This window comes from Colobus angolensis, unplaced genomic scaffold (assembly GCF_000951035.1).
Source record: "Colobus angolensis palliatus isolate OR3802 unplaced genomic scaffold, Cang.pa_1.0 Scaffold201, whole genome shotgun sequence".
Taxonomy (NCBI): Eukaryota; Metazoa; Chordata; class Mammalia; order Primates; family Cercopithecidae; genus Colobus; species Colobus angolensis.
In genome coordinates this window covers 1900767-1913816 of record NW_012115167.1, presented here as the reverse complement: position 1 = coordinate 1913816, position 13050 = coordinate 1900767, and the positions used below count along the sequence as shown (strand labels likewise).

General features: G+C 32.7%; 1 protein-coding gene across 6 annotated transcripts in view; it reads right to left on the bottom strand.

The window, feature by feature from the left end:
- The window catches only part of VRK2 (vaccinia related kinase 2), a 104896-nt gene that overhangs the window by 66708 nt on the left and 25138 nt on the right, over positions 1 to 13050 (bottom strand). For 5 of the 6 annotated variants that reach the window (XM_011941808.1, XM_011941811.1, XM_011941812.1 and 2 more), the window contains 3 exons: positions 3370 to 3419; positions 2260 to 2329; positions 814 to 901 (listed from right to left, as the gene is read on the bottom strand). In XM_011941808.1, the coding sequence (XP_011797198.1) occupies positions 814 to 901; positions 2260 to 2329; positions 3370 to 3419 (208 nt within the window). The remainder of the gene's footprint in view (positions 1 to 813; positions 902 to 2259; positions 2330 to 3369; positions 3420 to 13050) is intronic. The other variant, XM_011941813.1, reaches the window with a different exon arrangement.

The window sequence follows — 13050 nt, the reverse complement described above, 5'->3', positions numbered from 1 at the left end:
AGCTTATTTTCTCATCTATGAAATAAAAATAATATCACCTATTTTAATAGGCTATTCAAAGGACAAAAAATAAAGTATATAAAAATCTCTGGAACAAAAGGGTAAATAAAAAATGACAGACTTTTTTTCTTTTTTCAAACACTATTAATAAATTACATATAGGACTAGCCATATTTGGTGGTTTTAAAGATATTTCTATAACTTATTTGTTGTGCTTCTCTTCAAGAGATAGAATTTAATTCTCCTCGCTCAGGACCAATGGATCTATCTAGTGACTAGCTTCTAGCAAAGAGAATAAAGCAGAAGTGATAATATCCCTTTTAAGATTAGATTACAAAAAACAATGACTTCCTTCTTGAATGCACTTGTGTGCATGCTCTCTCCCCTTCCCCCCAATTAATTGCTCTAGAGAAAGCCAGCTCTTTTTCATAACACTTAGGTAGCTTATGCAAAGACCCACATGGTCAGGAAGTAAGACGGCCTGCCAACAATCACATAAGTAAATTAAAAGCAGATCTTCTTAGGCCTACCAGTAGCCACATGAGTAAGCTTGAAAACAAATACTTCCCCAGATGAGCCTTGAAATGAATGTAACCCAGCAGACAGCTGACTATATATCCTTATTACAGATCCTGATTTAGAATCATCCAGATAAGCCACTTGCAGTCTCCTCACCCACAGACACTAAGACAATACAAGCTTGTGGTTATAGGCCAATATGTTTTGGTAATTTGTTACATGGCAATAGTTAACTCATAGACCACATAAGGAATAGTTATAAAGAAATATTTGATTATAATAATTCCATTTTACCTTTTTCCCTTGAATTCAGTCAGACCAGATCCATAAAACAGAGGAATTCCTAAATAATCAAGTTGTTTGCGTTCTATCCACTTTTTGACTACAAAGACAAATTTATTTTTAAAAAGATTCATGTTATTTCAAAAGATACTTCTTACCTTTCTACAAATTTATTTAGCTAACCAAAAAAGTAGTTAGATCTTCCTAGAAGATAAGTTTTTTTCAATCAAACATCTCTTTCTAATAGGCTCAAACTGTTACCACTATAATTAACAAAAAATTAGAAATTTTTAAATTAAATCAATAAAAACAAGTCATAGTCTTTGTATATTGATACCATATATATTAATGTTTCAGAAAAAGAATTCATTACCTTATATGCTAGCTAAATTTCTAAACATAACATATGTTAACTGCCAAAGGATCAGTAGACAGATGGCTTTTTCTTCTCTATTACTTCAAAATCTAAAACCATAATGGACAAACAAACAAACAAAAAACAAATTGGGCAGAAAAACCATCCTACTTTGAAATTATTTTATACAAAAACTGGTTTTGATTAGTTTACAAAAAATCAAATCCACTTAAATAATCAGTTAACTTTCATCATTTTTTCATGACTCTAGCCTATGTTTTTATGTTTAAGACAGCTCTACTGAAAACAATCAAGTTTAATGGATTATATTTGTCACTCTGACACAGTTTAAGCAATTAGTAAAGACTACAGTCTTAATGTTTAGAAGACTTTATTAAGAAAAACTAAGTTAAATATTGAGGCCAGACTCATCATTCTTACTCTTAAACATGATGTAAAGGACCTTGACTATACAGTCATTACTCCTGTCTACTTCTTTAATGTTTTTCTTAGCCCATTCATATCACATGTATAAAATGCTGTTATTTTTCCTCTCTGTTCATATTCATTTCTCATTCAAATCTTCTAACTGGTCATTCTTACACTTGGTATCCAGCTCCAATTAATTTTCCAACATTCAAGTTTCTAACATTTTCTTAAACATCTTAAAGTTTAATCATTTCCACACACCTTGCCCCAATCCATTCTACAATCGTTCCTTTTTTACACATTTATCTACTTCCCATTTTAATGTTTTTTCCTTATAGCCGTCCTATCCAAATGGTTTACTGGAAAAGAAATAATTTCATTCTACTATCTTTTACACTTAGGGAACTCTTGGTAGCTTAGATTAACAACCTAACATTTTATGTAAAGTAGTAGAAACAACTTTGACTTAAAATATATAACCCATTATGTATGTCATGTCAAGATTTGTATACCATCTGTCTTGCTTTTATATGTTGTAACAGTTAACTGTATCACTTTACAATAAAATTTCTATTGAAAAGAATTTTCCAGAAGGCCAGAAAAAGACCAAAATATCAACACTCACTTTAGCAAGCACATATATGGAAGTAGCTTGATTTGCTAATTTTACTTACTATAGTCTTTTTTTGCAACTCTCTGATAAAATTTAAGTTCTGAAAATAACGGGCCATTTTCTTGATATTCCTATAAAAAAAGAATAATTAATTTTACTAGAAAAAAATAATCCTAAAGAGGGAATTATTTCAACTGTGAAAATATGAACATATATATGTAGTATATAATAGTACTTGAATCACTTTTTATAAAACATAGGCACCAGATTTCCACTAAAAATCTCGGAAAACACTAAATAAACTTGAGGAATCTAATTTTTAAACAACATATTGTACCACTATCCCTATACAGTCTTACACATAAAAGTAGTTTTCTTACAGAAAACACTTATTAAAAGCACTGAGAACTGTATACATAAACACACACAGACACTCACTGTATACGAACATATACATCCGGGTGATACACAGCAAACTCTCCTTGTGATCCAGTCACACATGATACCTTTACTGAATGGTCTACTGTATTTCATTCATTATACTAGGTACAGGGGACACAAAAAGAAATAAAATCCTATGCTTGCCTTTAAGGACCTTACCATCTTGATTAGAGAGGTGGAGAGGGTGGGAGGACATTTGGGAGGGAAAGAGAAAGAATAGCTAGATAGATAACACACCAGGGTAATAGTTGGCAATACAGAAAAACAAAGGTTCTCCAGTGTTAATGTTTTAACAACGTGAAAACAGATCATAACATTAGGTTTACTGATAAGGCAATAGTTATAAAAATTAAGGTGAAAAACATTCTTTTTTTGGGGGGGCAAGGGGGCGGGCCAGAGTCTCGCTCCGTCGACCAGGCTGGAGTGCAGTGTTGCGATCTTGGCTCACTGCAAGCTGTCTCCCAGGTTCACGCCATTCTCCTGCCTCAGCCTCCCGAGTAGCTGGGACTACAGGTGCCCACCACCACGCCTGGCTAATTGTTTTGTATTTTTAGTAGAGACGGGGTTTCACCGCGTTAGCCAGGCCTCCTGAACTTGTGATCCGCCCGCCTTGGCCTCCCAAAGTGCTGGGATTACAGGCGTGAGCTGCCGCGTCCAGGCAAAACATTCTTAAAGCAGAAAAGGAAAAAGTCAAATATATGTGAAATACAAATCTATGAGCAACACTTACCACTTTTACTACATGTCTTGCATCTTTCTCTGGTTTATTTGTGGGGAAAGCTGCAGAAAAAAAACACACACACACACACACACACAATGGAGAAAAATAGTTATTCCCAATTACTGAATACCTACCATATCCCAAACACTATGCAAAGCACTTTACATATGTAAGTTTATTATATCATCCCAATAACCTTTTATGGTAGTAGGAATAAATCATCTCCATTTTATACAAGATACTACTGAAGTTTGAGACACTGAATGAACAAATTGTTCACTAAGAGGTAATACATTAGAGATAGAAACTCAAAACTGCCTGACATCACAGCTGATACACTTTATCATAAACCATATTCAAATATTTAAATACAGAATCAATAGACAATATGAATCATATAGATCCAAAATGTGGGGGAAAATATTTTATACATATATAGCATTAAACCCAATATATAATACACAGTAAAATCCATTGATTCAGTTGCACTAAATTAGAATCCACAATGATTCAGAAATAAAAATTGATTCAATTTAAGTAGAAAGTTCAAAACAATTTATACTTGACAAAATTCTAGAATAAGCAAAGTTAAAATGAGAATAAAGTCTTTAAAAATATCTTCTGAGCCTACCAATTACTTTTACATTAAAGAATACATATCTCATAAATTCATTTCAATTTCAAGTTAACCTTACTTCATTTAATTCTTATTTTCCATTTGTAGTTTAGATGGTATAATCCCTACTTCTAAAATCTCCAGTGTTCACATTTTAAAACGAATTAATCTTTTCCTCTACATTACCTAAATTATTAAAAGATTACTGTTTTCAAATCTCAGTAAGAGAAATTTACACGTATATTTATTTGTACTGCAAAAGACTAAAACTTCATCATTCGTTCATTTGTTCACTCTCCATTCATTCATTCCTTTACTCATTCAAATAGCTAAAATATTTATCAAGAAGCTAGAATATGCCAGGCACTGTGTTAAGTGTCCAGATGATGTTTGAAGGAAACAGAAAGGAAAAAAGGTGGAACTAGTATTGTTTACAATTGAAAACCAGTAATAAACAGACTTGAGAACAGGATCAAATTCTTGAGATATAATATATTTATATATATTAAATATATTTATTAAAATGCTGTGTCCTATCATTAATATTATCCTTTTCTTTTTTCTAATTATATCAGCTGTTCCCTTTTTTCCAATAATTCATACCTTAGATATACATATGTCACAAATTTAATAAAATATATAAATTGTACATTACAGTTGAGCCAATCACACACAATATTTTAACCGTTCTCCAAAGTTTTTAATATCAGTAATGCTACTAGCCAGTTGAAGAAAGTATTATTTCAAATTCTAGCTAATATTAAATTGTAAACCCAGACCTCTTTACAATAACAAAGAAATTAAACTTACTTATAGTACTTAAAATTATCTTTTCATCTTCATTCATGTTACTTCATTTTTACCCATGCAATAGTCCCAAGAAAACTGCAGGAAGAGTGGATTAGCTAGACCTACTTTCTTCTAAGAAGAAAACTTAAGAAAGTATATACAGGGGACAGAGTCAAGTCTTGGTATAGAAGAAGTGGTGAGAAAACCTTTGTTCCCACCCTATGACAAACTATTTTACTAGTATGGTTCCCAAGGTTAAGGAGAAATATCCTGTTCCAACCTTGGCCCACATAAAACAGTACCTACTCTAGGCAAGTATCTTTGCTACCTGAGGTAGATGTCAGTAGAACCTTTTGCCTCTTGTCGAAAAGCAAGTGACCACCGCAGCAAATAAATCTTTAAGCACAACAGAATGTAATAAGCTAAAAAGTACGGAAGAAAATTGGGAGTTTCACACAGATAAATAACAGATTATGTTACCATTGGAAAAAAGAAAAAGATGTCCAACCAGTCCAAGGCCTGACTCCTTGCTGATTTCAATCATTATATCCCTAATACTTTATAATCTGAATTTTTCTTTCACATTATTTCAAGTGAACATAGTCATGTGTTGACACATACTTGAAAATCTCTACGGTCATCATTTGATAGCTACATAATAGTCTCTATAAGCTAACACGTCAGGTTATATTGGAGGGTCTAAATCTAAAATCAATAGACTAGAAAGCTCTTAGAGACGGGTGCTTCATGTGAACAAAGAGATTGTTCGGGTTACCACACAGGTCTTTTTATAGTAGAATAAGTAATCAATTAACAAAACAATTATTTTCTACTGTAAGCCAAGCCCCATTATAGCTAGTGAAATTAAATGATGAAACACACACACGCATACAGGGACATGGTATATGCTTTTGCTGTCTGGTGGAGAAATCTAAAATGTCTTGGATTATAAGATGCATCATTAAATACATATATGCACACCCATGCTCATAGCAGCATTACAGACAATTAGCCAAAAGTGGAAGCAACCCAAATGGCCATGGACAGATAATTAAACAAAAGGTGGCATATACATGGAATGGAACATTAATCAACCTTAAAAAAGAAGGAAATCATGTCACATGCTGCAACATAAATGAACCTTGAGGACATTAGGCTAAGTAAAATAAGCCACACCACACACAAAAAGACAAATACCATATGATTCTACATTTATGAGGTATCTAGAGTACTTAAATTCATAGAAACAAAAAAAGTAGAATGTTGGTTTCCAGGCACTGGGAAAAGAGGAAAATGGAGAATTACTGTTTAATGAATGTAGAGTTTCAGTATTGCAAAATGGGAACATTCTGGAGATCTGCTGCACAACAATGTGAATATACTTAACACTACTGAACTGTATACACAAGTACAGTTTTAAAAATTCTGCAGCCTTATGGGCTACCAAAGACAAGGATTCTAAAAGAGGGCAAGCTGAGAAGCTATCAGGTTGGCCTGAGAAGAAAATGAGTTTTGTCTAAGAAATGACAAAACTATGTTGCCAGCTATCTCTTTGCTGGAAGCATAGAGACATCTAGGGAGTTAACAGTACTTAGACTAATTTGCATGCATGAAGAAGTAAGGGCGACAGAATTCTATATGGTGTTGTTGGCCTTATCCCACTAACAACAGAACTCTATCGTAAATTGTGGCAGTACACATATTTTTTTCAATAGGAAGAAGAATCACAGCTATAAGTTCAAGAGAACTGCTAGAGAGGGTATGGAAGGATATGATGAAGTGAGAAGTCTCCCAGAAAATTACTATGCTTTGATTATTATGGAAATATCTTTAGTTTAAGAGTGGTCACTTTTGGGGGCCAGATGACACTTCTAATCCCATTTAAACACCCAAAAATAAGGTAAAAAAAAAAAATGGAGGAAGAGCCTTAGAGGTATGGGTTCTTTGCAGCCTAGTCTCACTTTCTCTAAGAGACAGAAGAATAACTCACCTATGCAGATTGTGGGTAGGGGGCAGGAATTCTTCAGATAAGACTAGTCAATCAATTAGGATTTAGCAAAAATATCCTGAGACAACAAACACCTAGGATCAATTCAACAAATTAAGAATCCAAGGACTTGGGTGGGGGAAATCATGATTCAATGAACTGATAGGATGTTCTAGGTTCTACACAATGTTTGTCCTCTGTATTTCAAGCTCTGCTTACACCAAGGTATTTAAAGTCTATAAAGAAAATATTTCAATAAATAATTTCGAGGAGAAAAAAAAAAGAGTGCTAAGCTCATAGAAGACAAAGAAAGACTGAAGAATTTTCCCAGAGGGAGTTACAGAGACAATGATAACTACACATATTGTGTCATCTTGGATTTTGAACCAAAAAAGGACATTAGTAGGACAACTGGCAAAATTTTAATGAACTATATAAATAGGTTAATAGTATTGTATCAATGCTAATTTTCTGGTGTTGATAACTATGTAAGGTATTATGTGCTATTTTGTAATATATTACCATTTAGGGAAGTTGAGTAGAGAATATGGGAACATTCTTTTTTTGCAAACTCTTTAAAATTTAAAAGTTACAAAATAAAACTTTTAAGTATAAAAACTAAACAAAATAGGTGATATTTAAGATTTCTCTTAAAAAAGGTAACAATCCTCTTACAAAATTGTGTAAGCATTGGAAAGAGAGCAAAACCATAAATATGCATGAGATTTTGAAACAGATAAACTAATATGATAAACACTACCACCAATAAACTTAAAAACTTAGGAAAAAATGACAATTTCCTAGAAAAAAATAAATTTACCAAAATAATTCAAAAAATAAAAAACCTAAATAGAAACATAATCATTAAAGGAAACAAATCAGCTTTTCAAAAATCAGTATTTCAAAAAAATGTGGACAGTCCTCAACTTACAATGGTTCAACAGGGTTTTTCAACTTTACAATTGTGAAAAAACACTGTGCATTCAGTAGAAATCATACTTTGAATTTTTAAATTTTGAACTTTTCTCAAGCTAGTGGTATGAGGTATGATACTCTCACATGAGATATTCAATACTTTATTATAAAATAGGCTTTGTGTTAGATGATCTTGCCCAATTGTAGGCTAATAAAAGTGTTCTGAGCACATTTAAGGTAGGCTAAACTATGATGTTTAGTAGACTAGATGTATTAAATGCCTTATTGACTTACAATAATTTCAGTTTATGATGGACTTATCAGGACATAACCCCATTGTAAGTCAAGGAGCATCTGTACATATAAGATGGAGGAGGAACACTCAACTGTAGCTCTCCCATTGAAAATAGCTATAAAATATAGACAAATAAAAGAAGACAGTAGCTATTAGAAGGCTCTTAAAAAGTAAAGAGAGGTTTCCACTCAACATATTAAGAGCTTGGAGGTCCTTACTCCTGTCTTCTCAAGGGGGAAAAAAAAAGAAAAAACTGAACAATCTGAAAATCAACAACTTTTCTTTAATCCATCAGAGACCTGAGGTTACAAGGCAAATCACTGCCCAACAATTGGAAAGAGAAGTGAATACAGAGAATCACATCTTCTTGGGGCAGAGTTTCACTATAAGCCCTCCATGTTCTCACAGTGAATATCAGAAAAATCTCCTGTTTTCAGCAGGGGAAGGGGAAACTACTTTGCCAGAACCTAATCAACATGGGAGAAGAAAAATAACCACTCCAGCCTCCTCTAGCTTTCCTATCTCACCTAAGTAGGGTATAGGACGCTGAGAAATACTGGTGAAGGTCACATCCTGGGGCATAGCCCCCCACAAAAAAACAAAACAAAAACAAAAAAACAGACTTACACTAATCATTAGGTAAATCCAAATCAAAACTGCAAGATACCACCTTGTACCAGTCAGGATGACTATTATTAAAAAGTCAAAAAACAATAGATGTTGGCAAGGTTTCAGAGATAAGGGAACATTTATACACTGCTGGTGGGAATGTAAATCAGTTCAGCCACTGTGGAAAACAGTTGAAAGACTCTTGAAGAACTTAAAATAGAAATACTATTCAACCCAGCAATCTCATCATTGGGTATATACCCAAAAGAATATAAATTGCTTTACCAAAAAAACCCATGCACATGAATGTTCATTGCAGCACTATTCACAATAGCAAAGACCAACCTAGATTCCCATCAATGGTGAACTATATAAAGAAAGTGTGGTACATACACACTATGGAATACTACACAGTCATAAAAAAGAATGATCGTATCCTTTGTCACAACATGGATGCAGGTGGAGGCCATTATGCTAAGCAAATTAACACAGGAATAGAAAACTAGACACTGCATGTCCTCATTTATAAGCAGAAGGAAAACACTGAGTACACATGGACACAAAGAAGGGAACAAAAGACAATGGAGCCTACTTAAGGGTATAGGGTAAGAGGAGAGTGAGGACTGAAAAACTACCTATTATGCTGATTACCTAGGTGAAAAAATTATCTGTATACCAAACTCCCATGACACACAATTTACCCATGAAAGAAACCTGCCATGTACCACCTGAACTTAAAATAAAATTTGGGTTGGAAAGAAAGTAAATAATAAAAATAAAAAAAAGACTTAGTCATAAGATTATAAAAGGCCTCATATTCTCCCACACCTTACCAGCACATCAACAGCAGACCCACCTTGCAAGAAATGTTTTTAAAAAGCTCTTGAGAGCGAAGGAAAATAATATATGTGTTATTACTCAGATCTGCATAAAGAAATGAACTGTGCCAGAGAGGAAATAAATGAAGGTAAAATAAAAGCTTATTTTTTACTTTAATTGGCAAAAAGTTTGTTCAAAATAACCATGTGTTGAGTTATTATAGCTTATGAATAAGTGAAATGAATTACAGCAAGAGACAGGAGAGAATAATTATAAGGTACCTGCACTAATTGTGAAGTAGTATAGTGTTATTTGAAAGTAAACTTTGACTAGTTGTAAATGTTGCCCTGTAAACTCTAAATCAACCACTAAAAATTTCTAAAGAAGAATTGATATGCCAAGAAAGGAGAGAAAACAGAGTCATATAAAATGCTCAATTAAAATCAGAGAAGGCAAAAAAAAAAAAAGATAAAAAAACAAAAAAGAACAAGCATAACAAATAGAAAACAGTTACAAATACATCAGATAATAATCCAAATACACTAATAATCACCTTAAATATTAATGGTCTAAATACATCAATTAAAAGACAGATAGTGACAGAGTAGATTTAAAAAATAAGACAACTATATGATATCTATAGGAAACCCACTTTGAATATAAAGACACAGATAAATTGAAAGTAAAGGGACAAAGAAAGATATATCATGCGAACACAAATCAAAAGAAAGCTGGAGTAGCTATATTAATATCAAACAAAGCAGATGTGATAGTTAATACTGAACGTCACCTTGATTGGATTGAAGGATAGAAAGTATTTATCCTGGACCTATCTGTGAGGGTGTTGCCAAAGAAGATTAGTATTTGAGTCAGTGGGCTGGGAAAGGCAGGCCCACCCTTAATCTGGGTGGGCCCAATCTCTAATCAGCTGCCAAGGCAGCTAGGATAAAAGCAGGCAGAAGAAAGTGAAAAGACTATACTGGCTTAGCCTCCCAGCCTACATCTTTCTCCCGTGCTGAATGCTTCCTGCCTTCAAACATCTAACTTCAAGCTCTTCAGCTTTGGGACTCAGACTGACTTCCCTGCTCCTCAGTTTGCAGATGGCCTATTGTGGGACCTTGTGATCATGTGAGTTTAATACTCCTTTATAAATTACCCTATAAGTATAAATATAAATGTATCTCCTATTAGTTCTGTCCCTCTATAGAAGCCTAATACAGCAGACTTAGAACCAGAAAAATCATCAGTAATAAAGAGGGATATTAAATAATAATAAAGGGGTCAATTCCTCAGGAAGACATAATAATCCTTAGTGTGTATGTACTACCAACAGAATGTTAAAATACATGAGGCAAAAACTAAGAGAACTGGAAGGAAAAATAGACAAATCCACTGTTGTAACTGTAAACACACTTCCATCAGTAATTGACAGATGCAGCAGGCAAAAAGTCAGTAAGAATATGGTTGAACTGACAGCACCACCAATCAATGAATTCAACTGACATTTATAGAATACTTCATCCAACAACAGCAGAATATACATTCTTATCAAGCTCACACAGTATATTCACTAAGACAGAAAACATTCTGGACCAAAAAACATACCTCAGTAAATATAAAATAATAGAAATCATATAAAGTATGTTCTCAGACCAAAATGGAATTAAATTAGAAATTAATGACCAAAAGTCAAAATCTTTGGAAATTAAACAATGTATGTCTAAATAACACATGGATCCAAAAACTCAAAGTATATTTTAAAAAGTATTTCAAACTAATGAAAATGAAAATATAATTTCTAAAAATGTGTGGGATGCAGCAGAAGTAGAGCTTAAAAGGAAATTTATAGCATTGAATACATATATCTGATTAGGAGAAAGATCTAAAATAACTTATCTAAACTTACATAGTAGAAAACCTAGATGGGTGGGCCTAGATGGGCTAACTGGTGAATTCTACAAACATTTAAAGAGGCAATAATACCAATTCTCTACAATCTCTCCTAGAAAACAGAAGCAAAGGAACATTCCACTAATTCTATAAAACCAGCATCACCCTAATAACAAAACCAGATAAAAATATTAAAAGAAAAAAACTACGAATCAATATCTCTCATAAAGATAGATACAAAAATCCTCAACGTTAGCAAATCAAATGCATCAAATTGATGGATTTGCGTTGCATATAAAAAGATTTATACACAACTTAATGAGATTTATTCCAGGTATACAAGGTTGGTTCAGCATTTAAAAATCAATTAACATAATCCAACACATTAATAAGCTACAAAAGAAACATCATATGACCACATTATAAAACACAGAAAAACATTTGGCAAAATCTAATTCATAATAAAAATTCACAGTAATGCTAGAAATAGATGGAAACTTTCTCAACTTGATAAAAAAAAATCTACAAATAAAACTACAGCTAAAATTAAACTTACTGCTGAGAAATTAGATGCTTTCATCTTAAGACTGGGAACAAAGCAAAGATGTCTCCTCTCACTTCTCCTATTTAACATCATACTGAAAGTCCTAGCTAATACAATAAGACAAGAAAAGGAAGTAAAAGGTAAACAGATTGCAAAGAAAGATATAAAACCATCTTTGTTCACATATGACATGATCTTATACATTGAAAATCCAGAATAATCAATGAAAAAACTCCTGGCCTTAATAAATCAGTATAGCAAAGTTGCAGGATATAAATTTAATCTACAAAAGTCAGTTTCTTTCTTTTGTAACAGCAATGAGCAATTGGAGTCTGAAATTAAACACAATACCATTTATATTAGCATCAAAAAAGAAATATTAATACTTAGCTATAAATATAACAAAATACATACAAATGAGGAAAACTACAAACATCTGATGAAAGAAAATCTTTATCATGATATGGAGAGATACATCATGTTCATAAATAGGAAGACTCACTCATATTCTTAAGATGTCAGTTCTCCCCAACTTGATATATAAATTCAAAGCAATACTAATAAAAACACAACAAGTTATGTTGTGGATATCAACAAATTGATTCTAAATTCTGTACAGAAGTGCAAAAGATCCAGAACAGCAAACAATACTGAAGAACAAAGTCAGAGGACTTGCACTATTCAAGTTCAAAGCTTTCTATAAACAATAATTAAGAAACCGTGATACTGCAAAAAAAACAAAAAAACAAAAAAAAAACAAATAGATTAATGGAATAGATAGCCTAGAAATAGACCCTATATAGTCAAATATATATAGCCAGTCAATCTTTACAAAAGAGCAAAGGCAATTCAATAGAGGAAGGGTAGTCTTTTCAGCAAATGGTACTAGGATTGGACACTCACACGCAAAAATGTGAATCTAGACACTGATCTTTCATAAAAATTAACTCAAGATGGATCATAAATCTAAATGTACAATGCAAAAATGATATGCTTCTGGAAGGTAACACAGATGAAAATCTGGGTGACCTAAGGGGTAATGAGTTTTTAAAGATATACCAAAAGCATAATCCATGCAAGAAAAGAACTGTTAAATTGGACGTCATTAAAATTAAAATTTTTCTGCTCTATCAAAGATACTGTTAAGAAAATAAAAAGATAAATCACAGTGTGGGAGGAGATATTTGCAAAACATCTGACAAGACATATCAAAAATAGACAAAATA